The sequence below is a fragment of the Octopus sinensis genome, linkage group LG9 (assembly GCF_006345805.1).
Source record: "Octopus sinensis linkage group LG9, ASM634580v1, whole genome shotgun sequence".
In the NCBI taxonomy this organism is placed as follows: domain Eukaryota; kingdom Metazoa; phylum Mollusca; class Cephalopoda; order Octopoda; family Octopodidae; genus Octopus; species Octopus sinensis.
The window spans coordinates 23,505,172-23,526,781 of record NC_043005.1 but is presented as its reverse complement, the minus strand read 5'-3'; the positions used below and the strand labels follow the sequence as shown (position 1 = coordinate 23,526,781).

Sequence of the window (21,610 nt, the reverse complement as noted above, 5' to 3'; positions counted from 1 at the left end):
TACAAGACGCCTCTAGCTCTCTCTCTACCGACAATCACCGGATTATTACGAATAACTATTTGCAGTTTCATTTTTTCGATATTGATAACGATAATAATAATAATCACCATAATAATTATGTTGAAGAAAAGAAGGATTTCTAAAATATAACAATAATTTCTTACATAATATTAAAAATTATTATAATTATTAAAATTGTTGCTTCGGCTCTTTACGTCCCGAGTTCAAATCTCGCCGAGGCCAATTTTACCTTTTATCTTTCAGGGTCGGTAAAAATAAAGTACTAGTCAAGAACTGGTGTCGATGTAATCGATTAACATCTTTCCTTAAATTCTGGAGCATGTACTTATGCTATAAAATCTATTACTATCATAATTGTTATTATGGTTGTTGTTTTTGTTTTTTAATATTATTCATTGTCAGCGTCGGTATACCAAACAAATAGAGGTCGATTAAATCGACCCTATTGCCCCCAAACCTTTGGCTTTTTGCCAATATTAAAGAAATGAATACTATTTATTATTTTCTTGAGTTAATAAATATTTTAACTTTTCTGGAGGTGGGGGTTCAAGTTTGCTTTATATTTTATAACGTCTTATTTATTCTCAAGGATTAATAATAAATCATTATTAATATTATTATTATTATAATATTATGTAGTAGATATTACGTCATTTTTCGTTCTGATCCCGCTGAAATTGACTTTGCTTCTCATCTCCCAGAGATCGATAAAATGGAGTAACATTCCTGTACTCTTATTTTTTCATTCTTTCTGTCTGCATTTCTCTCTTTCTAGAAGAAATCGGCTGCTCAGATCTGGAGTGGGATTGTTCCCGTCAGGTCTAAAAATGCTCAGTCACGCCGTATATTAAAACAGCGTTCCGACGACTCCAACAAGTTGAGAGCACAAGACAAGGCAAAATAAAACATCCATCAAATACTAGATCGATTTAATAGCTTACACCCGTCCTTTAAATGTGTGGTCCTGTGCCAATGTTAGAAATCAGTATTATTATGGCTCCCATAACTGATATTTGATTATACAGTGATATTCCCTTTCGGTTGTACCTACAATCAAGCAGATTGGATTTCATTGACAATATCCTTCCCAAAAGTTTGTAGCCTTGTGTCTAATTCTGAGGCCGGTAAAACAAAGTACCAGACAAGTACTGAGTTAATCAACTATATCCTCCTCTGCGGGATTTGAACTCGGAACGTAGTGTTATAACTAGATACGGTGATGTAATATACTAACGTATCTGCCAGTCAAGCAGTCAAAATAGCGATTACTGACGAATGACATCAACAAGAACTTGAAGCACAGAAATATAATTCATTTCTCTGCTACCGTCATCTGTATTATTTCACGCCTCAGAGATTTGGAAAGTTTTGATTAAAATTTGTAGGGATCATTCAATTATAGGCTATTGGATGCCATTCAAGAGAGAAAAACAGTCATAATTATAAAGCTTTATTATTTAACTTATCAGTCGGAATATGCTGAAATTCTTTCGTTTATTCGCAACAACTTCAGTCAGATTTATTTTGTTGGTTATTTGTAACTAAAGTTTAGCCAAAGAATTTTATTTCTCTTATTCGTTAATCGTTTTGCTAAACACATCCGTTCAGCCGTAAATGTTGCAGTATTTGCCAGTAAAAGTTGACAAATACAAATCTCTATTAGGTTCTTGCTATCTGTTGTAAAACAAAAACATTAAAGCTTGCGACATCTATTGTTTATTGTCATGTTTTGTTATACTTGACAAAAGACTAAATTAGGTAAAGTGCTCAAGCAGCAACATCGTTAACTGCTCGGACATAGTTTTTCCATTAGATTTGATGCGATGCTTAATATGAAATAGCTGTGTGTCGGTGATCAGATTGATCGCAATGTGCCGGTAAACAAGTGAAAGCTAAAAGGGATCTTTTCCTTTTGAACGGCACATGTCAACACAATTTCTAGTTAACTAAACACTTTAAAACTTCGTATACTGGTAGAATGTGTCAAAATAAAACATTTTTTTCTCTTGGCTTTCTTGAGAAAATTGTAATTCGTTTGTTTAACGTAGTCTAATTTTTCGAATTTTAACCAATGAATCGCCTCTAATTGAGCTAAAATCATTTGCTGCGTCTAAAACTGAGACAACACCCTTACCCTCACCCTCACCCTAAATTTTTGCCTTTCGTTTTTTTTTTCTTAATTGTTAAATTAATTTAAGGATAACAATTAAGAAAAAAAAACGAAAGCAATGGAAAATAATTTAAACAATCAACAAACAAAATAATTCTATTATTTTATTCACACGCTTTCCGTATACGTACGGAAAGCGTGTGTATAAAATTATAGAATTATTTTTTTTGTTAATTGTTTAAATTATTTTCCATTGCTTTCGTTTTAGCCTTTCGTTTTTTATTTTTATACGCGTAACAATTAAGAAAAAAAAATTAGGGTTAGGGTGAGGTTTAGGGTTAGTGACAGGATGTTGTCCCAGTTTTAGACGCAGCAGATGATTTTAGCTCACTAGAGGCGATTCATTGGTTAAAATTCGAAAAATTAAACTACGTTAAACAAACAAATTACAATTTTCTCAAGAGAGCCAAGAGAAAAATATGTTATGTTTTGACACATTCTACCAGTATACGAAGTTTTAAAGTGTTTAGTTAACTAAAAATTGTGTTGACATGTGCCGTTCAAAAGGAAAAGATCCGTAAAGACTGCTGTCAGAGAAAAACCATTGTTCCACCGTGGAAAAAGTTCTGTCGCAGTGTTAGTTTAAATTTGGCTGTGATGGATCGAATCCACTTCATGCATGCAAGATTCGCTACATATATATATATATACTAGCAGTATCGCCCGGTGTTGCTCAGGTTTGTAAGGGAAATAACTATAAAGCATTTTAGAGAGTTATAGCCAAAAAGTAGAAAAAAAAATGGAAAAAAATGATGGTAAATTTTTTTTTGAGATTTAAAAAAAGTGGAGTTGCGTCCCCTAGACAGTTTGTGGTTCGTATTTCTGATTCTCGACCCCATGTCGAATTTATCGATTTTTTTCAGAACTGGGGGAACTTTTCAAAATTTTCGCTGCGTTAGTTTTGAATTATGACATTGGGCTATGTGTGTGTCAAGTTTCATCAGAATCGGTTGAAAGCCGTGGTCAGGGTGAGGGTACAAGCAAACAGACACGCAGAAACACGCACAGACAAACTGCCGTTTATATATATATATATATATATATATATATAATATATATATATATATATATATATATATATATATATATATATATGTAACGTCACTGGTGCCAAGCTTCTTACCACACAGCCACCCCTATGCCTGATTGCTTATTTTTTCAAAGTGATATCAGTGTAAAAAAAAAACATGTACTAAACAAATATGCAAACAAATGATTCGAGAGAGTAAGTTATACCTTCAAATAATTACCAACAAACACGAAGGTATGTATATGCATGTTTGCACAAATTTTTGTTTTCATATTCGTTTGTTTTGTTTTTACATTAACACATTTACTCTTGATGGTTGGCGATTGTATCAAGAATTCTGTTTTTAACGTCGGCCCCGTATCGTCTGCTAAAAAGTAAACAATGACATGACTTGTCTTCACACTATGGACCGCCCTCACGTTATGAAACTCCTGGAAATCTTTTAATCTCAAATTCCATAACATGAAATGTTTCTCTCTGGGGATAAAAGGAAAAAGGGTTTTTATTTATTTAGTTATACAAAGCAATGAACTAAATAAAAGCACACACACAAAATAAGAAAGGAAAAGGAAAAATGGAGAAAGAAAACATGACTAACAGGGAAATGTTTCTCATATATTTTTGCAGCCTCCATAAATAGAAGGATCTTAATGATGGTTAGTAGAGCCCTGAAAATAAATGACACCTTCAACTTTGGTTGACTTTTCAAGATTATTTTGAAAATGTCCTCTGTCTCAGATTGGTGATTTTTGCATTCTAACAAAATGGCATAATGTTTCTGATTAATTCCCACGGGTGAATAAGGGTGATTCCATACAGCCTGTTCGTATCGATCACACAAATTTTCGATCTGGCATTTATTTTGTAGATGATCTGCGTTTGTCAGTTAAATTAGGGTAGTGGGTTAAGACCTCTTCGGTCATAAATGACCATGGGATTGCACCTAGAAAGTTATCCCCCGAAGCACAAGTCCCAGCAGTCGCCCATGCATATCATCCTCCCCTCTCAACGTCACTGATGTTATCCAAGGGAAAGGCAAAGGGGACGATACAGCTTGGCACCAGTGACGTTACAACTCATTTCTACAACTGAGTGAACTGGAGCAATGTAAAATTAAGTGTCTTGCTCAAGAACACAACACACAGTGTGGTCTGGGAATCGAACTCACTACGTCATGATTGTAAATCCGATGCTCTAACCATTGAGCCATGCTGACAATATGCTATACAACAAACATAGGAAAGACTTCTGCTCGTCCTCCCCACCCCCCACCCCCTCCATTTTCTCCCAAATTTGTTTATTTAAAAAAATTTTTTGGCCCAAAATCCTCGTTTTCGGATACGGAGGTTCCAGAAAATTGCCAAAGATTGGCATTGTGAAATTTTCCACCCCACCCTTCCAACTTCTTCAATTTTAACTTTTTCCCTAAACCTAACCCTAAAACCCTAACCCTAACCCTAAAACCCTAACCGTAAGTACAGAAATGTTTTGAATTTTTTGTCCGTATTTTCCCGCATATTTACAAAAAAAAAATTCTTAAAAAAAAAATTTTACAAAAATTATTGGAAATTTTTTTAAGAATCATAATCTCCGTATTTTTCTGCATATTTTGCAAAAAAAATTCTGAAAAAGGTTTAAAATGAAAGAAATGGGGATGGGGTGGTAATTTAGAAATGTCCATTTTTGCCAATTTTTCTGCAGATTCGTATTCCCCGTAGGGTTGTGTCGAAAAAAAATTTCAAAAGACGGGTGGTTTGGGTGGGGGACGGGCGGAAGTTTTGCTCAAACATACATATCACTGAGAGAGAGAAAGAGATGTATGCTGTGTGTGTGTGTGTGTAATGGGCTTCTGCGTATTTTCTGTCGACCAAATTGTATTCATATTGCTGAATTTGCCGTCCAGTGAAATCGAATACGGATTCACATGCTTGCGATAACGAACTTGTTAACCGCACAGCTCTATAATATTTTCTGAATTACTTTCACCATTCGTTAATCAAACACGCTCCGTATATAAGTAGTTTGATATTAATTTCGATGCGTGTCTTGGGTGGCTAACGTTTCAACAAATTTAGTTGTTTCTCTTTCGGCTAGTCAACGAGAAGGGGAAGAACTCTTTCTCTCTCTCTCTCTCTCTCTCTCTCTCTCTCTCTCTCTCTCTCTCTCTCCTTCTCTCTCTCTCTCTCTCTTTTTATCTATCTATCTCGCTTTGACACACTCTCTCGTTAACAACAGTTGCCATAGAAGCCAAATGTCAACAAAACAAGTTTGATTGCAGGAGTTGAGAACTCCATTTTAGATTTCCTAGTCTGTCTTGCAGAGCAGAACAGAGCAAAAAAAGGATCTTTTCCGACTGACATTGAAAAGATCCGCATACAGATATTAACGTCGAACGAGAAAAAATGAAGAATGTTTCCTCTCCTCGGTCAGTAAGCTTGTTTTCCTTATTCCTATGTTCCAATTATTAACTATGCCTATCGGGGTATATTAATGAGCTGGAAGCTCTCCTTCTCTCTTTCTCTCTGTCTCTCTTTCTCTATCCATCTATCTATCTCCCCCTTCTCTCTCTCTCTCTCTCTCTCTCCTCTCTCTCTCTCTCTGTGGAGTGTGTGTCTTTATATAAGTTATTTCGCCCTTGTAAATGGGAATATCTCAACTGCCAAGCGAACATGTCAAAGAACCACCCAGCCCATTGCTTCTTTCTTTTTTTAGGGTGGGTAGGGTGCCGTACTGTCTTTACAAAATGTTCAAATCCACACTCGGTTAATTTACTGCTTTTAACATTTTTCGAAAAGTCTTTTGGGATTCCTCGGTTAAAATTACAGTTCTGTCTTTTTCCTTTTTTTCTTTTTCTTTCCAGTGCCTATCTCCATCTGCTCGTACATACGTACGTACGTACCTACGTACATACGTACGCACCTACGTACATACGTACATACATACATACGTACGTACGTACGTATGTATGTATGTATGTATGTACGTACTGGGAAACAGGTTAACGTATTTGCGAACGAACTTAGAAGATTGGCTAAACTGGCGGGATTTGAGGGAGAATCGCTGGACCACATGTCGGTCGAGTTGCAGAAGCTGCCGAATATTCACTCGATGGCGATGGCAGACATTGTATCTCGGGCTCGCATGCTAGTTTCGTGCTGCAGAACGATGTCGGTAGCAGCGACTGCAACAACGAAAAGTGGCCGAGCAAGGAGCAGCGGAGAGGGGTCAAAGAAAGAACGTGTGCGACCATTTAAAGGACAGTGTTTCCGGTGTCAGGGCCCGCACATGGTACAAGACTGCAAGTCACCCAAGCCTGAGGTCATTTGCTACCGGTGTTGAGAAATGGGACATAGCCAGCGAATGTCTGCGGCGAAACGGTCTGAGGTAGACTACTGCGCCAGTGGTTGTCCCTTTGGATCAATAGAGGTGCGTTTATCGTCATTACCTGTAGTCAACATTCGGGTGCGGGGAAGATGTCGCGAGCCCTTGTTGACACGGGCTGTACGACAACCCTGATGACTCCAGAAGTGGTAGACACGTGGAGTGGAGAAAGCAGTATAAGACCAGTCGACAGAAGAGAAGTACACTGTGAAGGCATAACAGATGCGCAGATTGTGGTGCGGGGAATAAGGCTGACGCTGCGAGCAATTGTAGTTGGCCACTTGGTGGACGAGATTGACGTGGAGATGGGGATGGATGCAATCACCCGTTTAGGAGGTGTCACCGTTAACGAGGCCGGTGTAACGTTCGGGTTTGCGGGGAAACCGTATATGGTGAGACCATGCACTGGTGAGAGCCGTGAGGAAAATTATGTTGCACATGCTATCGAAGACCAGGACTTTCAGGCTATCTTCGATGGCCAGAGGTGGACAGTGGAGTGGCACTGGAAGGGAGAGACCCCGACGTTAAAAAATAAAGTGGGCTGCTATCAGCATACTCTAAAAGGAGATGCCAGAAGTGAGTTCGAGGGGGAGGTGGAGCGGTTGATTAAAAAGGGCATATTGATCCCTTGGGAAGAAGAAGAAGAAGAGAGCGGAGTCTTGCCATTGATGGCGGTGGTACAGCCCACAAAGCTGTAGTGACGTCATATTCCAGTGTGCGCACACGCAACGTCATTCTTCGGTGTGCGTGTGTGGGACGTCCTTCAGTGTGCGTGTGCGGGGTTGGAACCTTCTGGAAAGGCATAAGGAAGTTCCCTCATGCACATGCGCTAGAGACTGGGGAAGAAATTCTATCGCGTTCTTTAATAGCGCCGTTGACTTGAGACATGGCGATAGAAGCGAAAGGACGTATTTTTAAACGTGTGATCAGCCTATTCTCCTGTCCCAGACGCTAAGGATTTGACCTGCTCTGTTGCTGCTGAATTTGTTGTAAGAATCTTACAAACGTTAAAATTCAGCCTTGCTGTGTTGAACTAAGTATATACCAGTATACCATCATGCTTCATTTGTGAATAAGAGAATAAAGAATCGTATATATTTTTAAAGTTGCGTTTTGTTACCGACTGGTAGTTTCTAGAAACAAAAAGAAAGGAAATTGTATTGCACCCAAGTTGCACCCCAAAAGTGTAAAGAAGCAACCAGTTCCCTTTACAGTGGTGACCCCGAGTTCTGGTCATAGACCATAGAACACTCAACCAAGTTTCCCGAGTTCTGGTCATAGACCATAGAACACTTAACTGAAATCTAGAATCTACCTAGTCTGAACCAATCAACCCGCCGCAGTCATCATCTTTCAACAATTTGTCACCCATTTCATCGTCGACGAAAAAAAAAATTTAACTTAAGCTGTTAGTGCGATCTGTGCACCAAGCATAACAGGCAGTCAAACTTAAGAAGAGACAGTTTAAAATACATAACATTAAAAAAAAAAAAATTTTTCATGTTAGCACACACGCACGGAAAAAAAATAAAAAATTTGTTTTAGACGCGATGAATGTTGGTAAAATTTAAAAAAAGAATTTTTTATTCTCTGTGCATACAGTACAAAAAAGAAAAAAAAACATTTTTTTGGTAAATTGTACATGTAGAAAATCTATTGGTTCAATTGCTGGTCTTGTTTTTTCCTTGTTGCGTCTGTTCAACTTTGATTCGTTGTCATTTACCTTTCCTTTGACAGAGTCATCTAGTTAAATTTTAAAAAAAAGAACAACATGTCTTTGGCATCATTACCTATTTTCACAGGTGATGCCACACTTTGGTTTGCACAACTAGAGGCATATTTTTGTGCACATAGTGTTTCTTCTGAGCAGCAGTTGCAAATTCTTTGTAGTTGTATGCCTCCTCAACTTGCAACTACTGCCAGATATCTTATTACGGATCCTTCTCCAGATGCCACTTATGCGTCTGTTAAATTAGAAGTGGAGAAAAGAAATACTAGAAGCGAGGAAAGTCGCTTCAATGAATTGATGGCGGATGAGGAGTTGGGAGATAGGACTCCGTCTGAATTTTTGAGACACCTAAGAGAGTTGAGCGGTAAAGCTGCAGACGCTCCTCTCCTTCGGAAAATTTTTTTTCAATGTTGCCCGCCTATATACAAACTATTTTGGCAACCGCTTTAGAGTCCAATACCGTGGTCCAGATAGCAACTATGGCAGATAAAATGGTTGAATTTGCCGTGCAACCATCGTCACGGTCTGCTTGTGTCTGCTCACAAACTTCTTCAGCCTCAATTGAGGGACTTTCTAAACAAATAGAAAGTCTCACCAAAAGGATGGACGCGATGTGTCGCGATGGCAAACGATTTTCAAGATCGCGGAGTCGCAGCCGTTCATCATCACGTTCCACACAGTCAAAGTCCGGACTATGTTGGTATCACTCCAAATTTGGAGAGAAAGCACATAAGTGCATACAGCCATGCACCTATAAAAGATTTAAAGCTTTGGAGGAGTTGAGCACGTCAACTTCCTCCACGTCGTTTTCTAGTTATCGTGCATTTTTCGTTAAGGATCTAGTGTCGAAGAAATACTTCATGGTGGACACTGGTTCTTGTTGCAGCATTTGGCCTCTGCGTCTCACAACCGACAGGCCAAAACGATCTAATGTTATTTTGCACGCTATTGGCTCGTCACCAATAGCCACATTCGGTCAGATCTCTTTACGCCTTGACATAAATCTTCGTCGAGATTTTCAGTGGGTTTTTGTCATTGCTGACATTCCGCATCCTATTTTAGGTGCGGATTTTCTAAATAACTTTGATCTATTGGTAGATGTCAGACGTCGGAGGCTAGTCGACAGTTCAACTACACTCTCCACGCCGACCAGAGAATCTACCGATTCAGCTCTTAGCCCGACATTTTTTGTTTCTACATATGGAGATGTTTTTCATTCTCTTTTGGCTTCTTTTCCAGAGCTACTTGATATTACCTTTAAAATGGTAAAACCCGTACACTCGACACTCCATTTTATTATAACTACTGGGCCGCCTGTTTTTTCGCGCCCACGGCGTCTTGCACCTGACCGTCTTAAAACGGCTAGGGCTGAGTTTGAGCATATGCTCCAGCTTGGTCTGATACGCCCATCCACCAGTCCATGGGCATCACCCCTTCATTTAGTTCGAAAAGGGGATACAGATTTTCGCCCGGTGGGAGATTATCGGCGTCTAAATTCTGTGACGATTCCGGACAGATATCCAATTAGGAATCTCAATGACTTTTCAGCGAATCTTCATGGCTGTACCATTTTTTCTAAGGTTGACCTCATACGTGCTTATCATCAAATACCGGTCAACCCAGACGATGTTCCTAAAACGGCAATTACCACTCCTTTTGGTTGTTTCGAATTTCTATACATGAGTTTTGGTTTGCGGAACGCCACTAGTACGTTCCAACGTTTTATAGATGAAGTTGTTCGTGGACTTCGTTTTCGCGTATGTCGATGATATTCTCATCAGAAGTGATACGCATGAAAATCATCTCCAGCACTTGTCTCAGCTTTTTCAGCGTCTTCGCGACTATGGTGTTTGCATTAATCCAGACAAGTGTGTTTTTTGGGCAATCATCTCTTGATTTTCTCGGTCATTATATTGATTCGAGTGGAATCAAACCACTCTCGTCTAAAGTCGATGCAATTCAGCGCATCGCACCACCTTCTTCTTTGCGTCAACTTCGCCATTTTTTGGGTATAGTTAATTTCTATCGACGCTTCATAAACCGGTGTGCGGACAAGTTGTTTCCTTTAACGCAGATGCTAAAGGGCAATTCTAAAAGGACGCCCGTCTTACTCTTTCAGCTGAAACACTGTCTGCCTTTGAGTTAGTTAAAAAGGAACTAGCTTCAGTTCCTGTTCTAGCACATCCGGCTCCTGATGCTCCACTTACTTTATCTGTGGACGCATCAGATTCTGCAGTTGGCGCTGTCTTGCAGCACACCGTAGATGGTGAAACTAAACCTTTGGCTTTCTTTTCTTGCCAGCTGAAGCCTACTGAACGCAGATATAGTACTTTTGATCGAGAGTTACTAGCGATCTATCTGTCAGTTCGGCATTTTCAGCACCAGCTCGAGGGACGAGAGTTTGTGATTTATACTGATCACGAGCCCCTTACTTTTGCACTATCTTCTAAAATGGATAAACTCTCCCCTCGTGCTTTCCGTCACCTGGACTATATTTCTCAGTTTACAAGTGACATTCGACATGTGCCAGGGAAGGAGAACGTCCCAGCTGATGCTCTCTCTAGACTCCCTGTCAATTCCATTTCCTCTCCTGCAGCAATTGACTTAACTGCTATTTCGCAGGATCAACCACCTTTAACGGAGTTGGATTTAACTTCGCCCAAGTTTATCAATTGTAAGTTTGCCTACCGACCGCTCCCTTCAGCAGAAGGCTCTATTCTTTGTGACGTCTCCACCGGTTCTCCTAGACCGTTAGTACCTGAGAAGCATCAACGTTCTGTTTTTGATGCTCTTCATTCATTGTCACATCCGGGTATCTCTGCCACATTAAAGCTTGTTACTGCTCGGTTCTTCTGGCCCAATATGCGACGATCGATTACCTCTTGGGCACGCTCTTGTTTGAAGTGCCAGAGTGCTAAAGTCCATAGACACGTTCGTGCTCCACTTGGACAGTTTTCTTCTCCTGAGGCCCGTTTTCGCCATGTCCACCTTGATTTGGTTGGACCATGGCCTATGAGTCGCGGCTTCTCATATATTTTAACTTGTATCGATCGTTTCTCACGTTGGCCGGAAGCTATTCCTATGGCAGACATTTCTGCTGAAACTGTTGCGAAAGCTTTCGTGTCTAATTGGATTTCTGGGTATGGTGTACCGTCCAGTTTAACCACAGATCGTGGTCGACAATTCGAAGCGGTTTTATTTCGTGAGTTATCACGAATCCTGGGGATGCATCATATACGCACCACTAGTTACCATCCCGCTTCTAATGGGATGGTGGAGCGTTTCCACAGGCAACTTAAGGCCGCGTTGCGTGCCTCGCCGAATCCACAGTCGTGGACTGAATTTCTTCCTATCGTCCTGCTTGGATGTCGGACTGCGATTAAAGCAGACCTTGGTTTTTCTTCTGCCGAGCTCTTGTATGGTACCACACTGGCATTGCCTGGCACAATGTTGGTGCCAGACAAGTCACAGTCTCTTCATTTAGAGTCTTATGTTGCTCGACTACGCAGATATTTTTCTGCCCTTCCTCCTATGGGCCCTCGACACCAAAATCCTCCTTCTAATGTACCATCAGATCTTGATTCTTGGATGCATGTTTTTGTTCGTGATGATTCTGTCAAAGGACCTCTTGTTTCTCCTTATAAAGGACCTTTATAAGGAGAAAGTATTCAAACTTGACATTGATGGTCGTTCGGAGACCGTCTCCGTAGATCGTCTTAAAAGGGCATATTTTGTGGTGTCCACATCTTTTGATGACCCCACTGCCACAACCATCGTTGAACCTTCACATGCACCTTTGACAACACCACCATTTACACATGCACCTTTGACAACACCACCATTTACACATGCACCTTTGACAACACCACCATTTATACATGCACCTTTATCAACACCAACATCGGCAACACCACCTTCGTCGTCGCAGCCCGCCTCGAACAGACCTTATGTTACAAGGTCAGGCAGAACTGTTCACTGGCCGAAGAAACTTTCAAAGACGATTTATATTGACATTCTTAATTGACTTCCCAGTGACAGTTACGATACTAATTGAACTTTGTTCATTTGAGTATTATTTTTTCTTTTCTTTTTACTGCATTCTTATTTATATTATAAATTTTTGTTTTAATTTGTCATATTGTGTGCCATTTTGGTGATTTGGTATCCACCTTATATTCTGAAGCCACTACAAGGAATTTTGTTTCGTGCTTCCGCACTCGAGGGGGAGCCTTTGTAGTGACGTCATATTCCAGTGCGCGCACACGCAACGTCATTCTTCAGTGTGCGTGTGCGGTACGTATTCTTCAGTGTGCGTGTGCGGAACGTCTTTCTTCGGTGTGCGTGTGCGGGGTTGGAACCTTCTGGAAAGGCATAAGGAAGTTCCCTCATGCACATGTGCTAGACACTGGGGAAGAAATTCTATCGCCTTCCTTAATAGCGTCGTTGACTTGAGACATGGCGATAGAAGCGAAAGGACGTATTTTTAAACGTGTGATCAGCCTATTCTCCTGTCCCAGACGCTAAGGATTTGACCTGCTCTGTTGCTGCTGAATTTGTTGTAAGAATCTTACAAACGTTAAAATTCAGCCTTGCTGTGTTGAACTAAGTATATACCAGTATACCATCATGCTTCATTTGTGAATAAGAGAATAAAGAATCGTATATATTTTTAAAGTTACGTTTTGTTACCGACTGGTAGTTTCTAGAAACGAAAAGAAAGGAAATTGTGTTGCACCCAAGTTGCACCCCAAAAGTGTAAAGAAGCAACCAGTTCCCTTTACAAAGCATAAGGTCAGGCCAGTGCTTGACTTCCGAGAGATGAACGACCACGTATCATGTCATACAGGCAGTGAGGCCACAGATGTCTGCGGAGACACCTTGCGAGAGTGGAGACAGATGACAGGAGCCTCCATGATCGTCGATTTGAAGTCAGCATACCTGCAAGAGCATGTGGCTGAGAAACTGTAGAAGTATAAGCTTGTCAGGTATAAGGGCCGGATATACTGTCTGACCATGTTGGGGTTCAGGCTGAATTCAGCGCCAAAGATTATGGCAACAATTCTCAAGGCCATCCTGGGAAAGGTGGACTGAGTAAAAAAGGCCACCAATTCGTACATTGATGACATTCTGGTGGATGAAACCGTAATGCCAGCAACGGAGGTCATAGGCCACCTGAAGAGTTTGGGACTGATCGCCAAGCCACCAGAGGCAATGGAAGGAGGTGCTGCACTGGGCCTCAGGCTATGGAGAGACAAGGCCGGCATGTTGGTGTTCCGGCAAGGGACGAGATCCCCGAACTGGATGCCAGCATGAGTAGACGGGAACTGTTCTCAGTGTGTGGGAAGCTGGTGGGACACTACCCGATTGCAGGATGGCTCTGGACAGCATGTAGCTTCATCAGGAGACGAGCCAAAGGAGTGAAGTGGAACGATAGAGTGGGGGAGAAGATGACCGACATGATACAGGAAGTCTTGGTCAGAGTGAGAGCAGAGGATCCAGTGAGGGGCAGTTGGTGTGTTCCCAAATCAAAGAGTGGGATTGTATGGTGTGACGCCAGTAGCATCGCAATAGGGGTTGTCTTGGAAGTGGGAGGTGTCATGGTGGAAGATGCAGCCTGGCTCAGGAAGACAGATGACTGCAATCATATCAATGTGGTGGAGTTGGATGCCGTGTTGAAGAGAGTGAACCTAGCCTTGAAGTGGGGGCTGCACACCATAGAAATAAGGACTGATTCAGCCACTGTACTTGGTTGGGTGACGGCAGTCATCACCAATGAGGCCACAGAGATGCTGGTAAAGCGTCGATTGGGGATACTGTGTGAACTAACCACTGAGTTCAATCTGAAGCTGAGCGTGATCTTTGTGCCTTCTGAGAAGTACAGGGCAGACGTCCTGAGCAGGGTAAAGTGAGCCTAGTTGCAGGTGCCAAAGGATGCGGAGCAGGCTGTGACTGCAGTATGCCATCTGAGTGACCTGGAGTTGAGGAGATTGCATACCATGCATCACATGAGGGTGGACAGGACCTTGTTCCTAGCCAGGAAAGTTGACTTCGATGTAACAAGACGGATCAGGCAGAGAGTGGTTAGCAGCTGTGACAGGTGCCAGTCCATCGACCCTGCTCCAGACATACATGAGGCAAGAAGTATTCCAGTGGACCATGACTGGAAACGACTGGCGGTGGACATAACACACTACTGGCAGGGGACATACCTCTCAATGGTTGACTGTGGACCGGGGTGGTTGGCCATATGGAGGGAGATGAAGACGGGGACCACAGAGGAAATCATGAAAGTATTAAATGAGATATTCCTGGAACGAGGCCCCGTAGATGAACTGCTTCTGGATAATGGCACTGCATTTCACTCAGAGGTGCTGAAAGAAATGCTTGATGGGTGGCAGGTCAACCGCTTCTTCAAGACAGTATACCGGCTAAGTGGAAATGGGGTGGTGGAAAGGCATCATCGTACCATCGAGACCATGGCAGAGAGGGGCCACATTTCACCAATCGAGGCCGTATTTTGGTGCAATATGTCGCCCAGGTCAGGACAGGCTGAGGAGTCGGTGCCACACAGGGCAATATTCAGGTACGAGTGGAGGCATCTATGTACTGCATCAATGCGACCCGGTGCAGAGGAAGAGCATGCTTTCATGCAGGTCGGGGAAGAAGTTTGGGTAAAACCCCCAAACACACAGTGTGCATCACAGGACACCAACGCGCCAGCCTTGTCTCTCCATAGCTTGAGGCCCACATGTGACATCTGCCACATACAAAAACTATCTTCCTAGTTAGCCTTCCTTTGGCATTGCTGCACCTTTTATGTGTCCATAGTTTACACTGGGTACATCTTATAGAGTTTCTACCTACGCCTTTTCTACAGATCAAGCAGGGCCATCTACCTGAAGGTGTTTGTGGTTTGTCTACCTTCCTACTTATTAAGTCTTTGGTTTTAGCTAGGTTGACTCTAAGGCCCTTCGATTCTAATCCTTGCTTCCACACCTGAACTTCTCCTCCAGTTCTGATAGTGACTCAGCAATTAGAGCAAGGTCATCAGCATAGAGGAGCTCCCAGGAGCATCCTGTCTTGAATTCCTCTATTTTTGCCTGGAGAACTATAATAAATAGGAAAGGGCTGAGGACTGAACCTTGGTGGACCCCTAACTCTACCCAGAATTCTTCACTGTACTCATTGCCAACCCTCACCTTACTAACGGTGTCCCTGTACATGACTTGCACAGCTAACCATTCATCTATCCCTAATTTCCTCATTGACCACCAGATATGGTATTGGGGGACCCTGTCAAAGGATTTCTCCATGTCAACGAAAGCCAGGTACAGAGGTTTATCTTTCAATAAGTATTTCTCCTGCAGCTGTATTACCAGGAATATCGCATCAGTGATGCTTTTCCCTGGCACAAACCCAAACTGCATCTCATCTAAACTGATTTTGTCTCCAATTAGTTGGGCTATGACCCTCACCATGATCTTCATTACTTGATCCAGCAACTTGATACCTCTGTAATTATTTGTATCTAAGGCGTCACCTTTACCTTTGTAGCAGTTGACTATGGTGTTGCTACACCAGTCATTGGGTATGACTCCTTTGTGCATCACCTGGTTAACTATACGGGTGACTAGGCTATAGCTGACACTGCCAGATATTTTGAGCATCTCTGCAGTGATTCCTGATGGGCTGGAGGCTTTCCCTGCCTTCATACTCTTGATTGCTTTATCTACCAAGGTACTATTAATTCGGATAACTGGTCCCTCTGTTGGGTCGACATTTGGCAAACTTTCTTTCTCCCATTCATTCTCTTTATTGAGCGACCTTTCATAGTGGTGTCTCCAAACCTCTCTCTTTACAGCCTCGTTTAGTGCAAGTGAACCATCATCCATACGGACACATTTCTCTCCTATGACATCACGATTCTCTCCCACACACTGTCTTGCAACATGAAATACTTCAAGTCTTTGGTCCTCACGGCGCAGAACATTGGCAAATTTTTTCTTATCTGCCTCCCCTCGGGCTAAATAAACCTGTCTCCTAGCTTCCCTTCTGACAGTCTGATACAACTCCCTGCTACTTCCGTTCTTCCAGTCCCTCCAAGCCTGTTTCTTTTGTCTAATAGCCCTGTCAACCACATTGTTCCACTACCACGTTACCTTGGGTCGAGATGGGACTTTGCACCATCCACAGATCTGGTCAGTGGCTCTCAGCAGGTTGTCCCTTAGAAACCTCCAGTTGTCTTCCACATTATGTGATGCTATATCCTCTTCTATTTCATCGAAGGCTTCGAGTAATACGTCTCTAAATCTCTGTCCATTTGCAGGATCTTCTGGGCATCCATTTAGCCCTGATCCTGAAGTCGCTAACTACTAATCTATGCTGAAGGGTACATTCTTTGCCTGGGAAGGTTTTGGCATTTATAAGCAGCCCTCTTTCCCTTTTTCTGGCGAGGATGTAGTCAATTTGGCTAGTTTGTCTACCAGAATGGTAGGCGGGTTTCCTGAAGTTGGTATTGCAACCCATAAGATCATTTGCATCGCAGAACTCCCACAACCTGGTTCCCTCTTCATTGCGAGAACCAAAACTATAGCCTCCATGTATGCCATGGAAGCCCCCGACATGTCGACCAACATGTCCATTGAAGTCACCAGCCACAAAGAGAAGGACCCTGTCATTTGTCAACGAGGTAGTCTGCAATAGGGTGTCATAGAATCGGTCTTTCTGCCCCCCCCCCCCGGTAGCCCCAGTTGAAGGGCATAGGCCAAGATAATGGTAGCTGACCTATGGTGAAGCACTAATCTTAAGTCTTTCCTTGTTTGTTTTGCAAAATAGTGGTTTTGTCTCTAATAATATTTTATAATATTTTACTATAAAATTGGATTTAATCCTAAATCTGATTTTTTCCCTGTAAATTTGGATTTATTCCCTAATATTTATTATTATATATATATATATATATATATACTAGCTGAAGGTGACCCGCTCTACGCACGGGTAAGAGTGTGGTTGTTACTTTCTGTTGCTTCCTTTCAGCACGTAAAAAGCACCAACCGATCGTGGCCGCTGCCAGCCCCCCTGGCACGAAAAAAGCACCCATTACGCTCACAGAGTGGTTGGCGTTAGGAAGGGCATCCACCTGTAGAAACACTGCCAGATCAGACTGGAGCCTGGTGCAGCCTCCTGGCTTCCCAGACCCCGGTCAAACTGTCCAACCCGTGCTAGCACGGAAGACTGACGTTAAACGATGATGATGATGATTCTCCCTCCTTTCTCTCTCACTTTCCCACTCTGTTACTCTTCCTTTCTCTCGGACTCTCCCTCGCTTTCTCTTACTCTCTATCTTTATCTATCTCTCTCCCATTTATAAACAACAAAAGATCTTGAGTAAGTTGAGAAATAAAATATTTAGAAAGATCAATCATAAATATCAGGCAGTAACAACGGAAAGGTCTGCTTCAAGGTAGACAGCAAAACACTAGCATTTAAAAGGGACAGACGAACTTGCGAGCTGAATAAAAATAATAAAATATTGGAAACCAAAGTTTGAAGGGATAGAATTTGAGGATAGTAGAGTCACCATGGCTGGCATTTCTTAACGACGGACAGCAACGTATTGACAGTTTAACGGCTGGCGTAAAATTTTGAACTTGATGTAAAAGAAAATCCCTAAACACCAAGTTTTGAATTGATTCTTTCTCACGACAGTAGACTCACCATGGCAAGCATTCAAAACTTCTTCAAAGGCTGGCGCAAATTTTTTAGCTTGATGTAACAGAGAATTGCTAAACACCCACTCCTTTAAATTTTAATCCCCTTCAAGCCCCATTTAGACCCCTTTTCACATTTTGGTTAATATAACCCGATTTCATTCGGGTCTACTGGGGCCACATTTTATAAGATGAGAATTTTGTCCTAGAGGTCACGCCTTTCATTTGAGGAAAAAAATAGTTGTCATGCAAACTTGCCAGCACTTTTAACATAGGTGTGCATATTTTCAGCTCAACCAACTACATAATGCACACATTATATATATATATATATTATATATATATATATATATATATATATATATATATATATATATATATATGTATATATGTGTGTGTGTGTGTGTGTGGTGTGTGTGTGTGTGTGTGTGTTGGAGTCTCTCTCATACATGAGTGTTGACGCTGAATTCGACTGGTAAGCAGGTAACCTTGTCTTTGTTGAAATAGTTGTGAGCTGCTGGAGTTATTTCTCTGACAGGTAATAAGAATTTCCATATCCTCCGAGGAAACAAACTGTTGACCCAGACAATTAGAATTAATTTTAATAAAAGCATCAATTTAAGAAAAAATAATAAAGTAGTAATAAATGAAAATTTAGCACGAAAAATTTGCAGGGTTCTAAATAAATGTTAAAATGTAATAGATACGAAAAACCTACGTTATCACCAGAACACGAACGCTGGTTGGTGTGTTCTGTTTGTATTTGGTCGATCGGCGTGTTGACAGGTAGACAATAGAATGCGATGGCGATGGCGATGGAATATTTGTTTCTCTCTATGAATGCAGACAGATACATAAGTGAAAGTTATGGGAAGGTAAGAAATAGAGTGAGTGAAAATGTGCTGGGAAGAGGAAATAGTGAGAGTGAGTTGAGGAAGACAGATACATTAAATAACGGGAGTGGACTTGTCAAAGTTATAAATGAAGGGGAGTTAGAGGGGAATGGAGGAAATAGCGTGAGTGAGGAAGATGGCCCCTAGCAACCACACCTTTTAAGATAGGGATTTCTAAGGTAGCCCACGGGCATCGTCACCTCATTTTACATGTCCCTGTAAATTTTGGAGTGAATCGGACGGGATGTAGTGGCATTGAAAGTGATCCAAGCGGTAAAAACGCATTTCAGTTTTATATATAGAGATATATATATATACAAGTCTAATCCTCTTTATCTGCATCATCATTATCCCCATATCAGCTCAACTGGATTACTCTTACAGCCACTCTTTACCATGTGGACTTAGTCCTTGATAAAGACTTCGGTGTTAAGTTCAAATCACTTGAGCACTACTATGTGTTTTCTACATCTATAGTTCTTATCTTTCAACTGTCTTCGAAACGTAGAGTAGATGAAAGCTTTAGCGACTGAAGAAGGGGTTTTTTCTTTGTGTTAATTGTCCTGTATTCTATTTTTTTTGCTGTTTTTAAATAAATGTCCAGTTCCTTTGGTTTGTGTCTATGTTTTTGTTTCTCATTGTGCTCGACGTCCTTTTGGTGTCCTGTACTCATATATGCATGTATATGTACATGTAGAGGTAAGTACGTACATATATGTTTATATATATGCATATGTTTTATTTTATTTATTAATATATATATATATATATATATTGTTTGTATATATTGTTTATTTATGTATTTCAGCCTTTTACTCTGCTCATATGAAGAATAATGATTAATAAATTGCTGTCCTGAACTAGGAAGAAAGTTCGATATTATTCATAACATCTACAGTTCCAAAAATGTTGTCCAGTGAATTACTTGAGAAAGAGTTCAATGCTATCCAAAAGTTTTCCACCTGGGTAACTATTCTACAAACACAACTGATCTTTTGTTTTATTTATTTCTTGTATCTTTTTCTTCTTTTTGTCTATATTTTGATTCTTCAGTAACAGCTTCATACTTAAGAAGATACTTCATAAATATGTTAAGGGTACACATGTTGGTGGAGTGCTAAGCATATTAATTTCATGAGAAGGCTGTTCTGTTGATTGGATCAACTGGAACCATCATCACTGTAACCAACATTTGAATTCTATTTTCCTGTTTGCCAAAACTATACATGCACACTCACACACACACATTTGCATCCATCTGTCTATCTATCTATCTATCTATCTATCTATCTATCTATCTATCTATTTCCATATATATATATATATATATATAAATAATAATAATAATAATAATAATAATAATAATAATAATAATAATAATAATATACCAACTCTCTGTGAAGACCTGTTGAGGCAAGTGAGAATCAGAATCGAAATCGATCAACATCAATGGAAATTATAGCTGTGATACCAGTGCCGGTGGCACATAAAAAGCACCATCCGATCGTGTCCATTGCCAGTCTCGCCTGGCCCCCATGCCATTGGCACGTAAAAAGCACCATCCGATCATGTCCGTTGCCAGCCTCGCCTGGCCCCCATGCCAGTGGCACGTAAAAAGCACCATCTGATCGTGTCCGTTGCCAGCCTCGCCTGGCCCCCGTGCCGGTGGCACGTAAAAAGCACCATCCGACCGTGGCCGTTTGCCAGCCCCGTCTGGCACCTGTGCCGGTGGCACGTAAAAAGCACCCACTACACTCACGGAGTGGTTGACGTTAGGAAAGGCATCCAGTCATAGAAACATTGCCAGATCAGACTGGGCCTGGTGCAGCCTTCTGGCTTCCCAGACCCCAGTTGAACCGTCCAACCCATGCTAGCATGGAAGGCGGATGCTAAATGATGATGATGATGATGATATATTGTTGTATTTGTGGGATATATCTATGTGCAAATAAAGAAACATACAACAGGAATACAAAATAGCAAATCATTAGGAAGGAAAGACACACACAAAAAGAAAGAAGGAAGCAAAGGACCACTGATGAGGTCACTGAAGTGTGACCTAAGAATTCTGGCCGAAATACAATTAATGTGAAATAAAGCTGAAGCAAGTGAACACCGAATAAATAAAGTGTGTGTGTTTTCATCGGTTAAACTGGGAACACAACCATCCACAAATATAACAATATCTGTTTCAACACACAAATTCACATCAAGAATCTTCCAAAATAAATATACAAACGATTATATATATATTATATATATATATACACACACACGCACACACATATATAAATTTGATATATTTACAGTCGTGACCAAAGGTTTGGAACATAGGTTTGAACATTAGAATTTTATATCAAATGCCCAATGCTAAATTAAAAGTAACCAATTTGGTCTAGAATTATATTTTTGATTTTGCCTATTTTTTCTTTTAGTTATTGAACCATCAGATCAGTTATTAGGTAAGTATATCTCTATATTGTATATATTTGAATCATATTGTACTTGGGCATAACAATTTTAATTTTTAAACAAATGTTCCAAACTTTTGGCCACGGCCAAATGTATATATATACATGTATATATATATATATATATATATATATATATATATATATATGCATATATTAGAAGGTTTGGAGGTGATGTACAGATGTTATATATTAGAAAAAAATA

The 21,610-nt window shown here is 40.8% G+C and overlaps 1 protein-coding gene across 2 annotated transcripts in view; it reads left to right on the top strand.

Annotated features, from left to right (window-relative positions):
- The first annotated feature begins 5,439 nt into the window (after positions 1–5,439).
- The window catches only part of LOC115215387 (ubiquitin-conjugating enzyme E2 U-like), a 27,483-nt gene continuing 11,312 nt past the window's right edge, over positions 5,440–21,610 (top strand). The window contains exons 1-2 of one of the 2 annotated variants that reach the window (XM_029784546.2): positions 5,440–5,646; positions 19,743–19,900. In XM_029784546.2, coding sequence (XP_029640406.2) covers positions 19,841–19,900 — 60 coding nt within the window. In that variant the 5' untranslated portion in view covers positions 5,440–5,646; positions 19,743–19,840. Of the gene's footprint in view, positions 5,651–19,742; positions 19,901–21,610 lie in introns of both variants that reach the window. The other variant, XM_036505831.1, reaches the window with a different exon arrangement.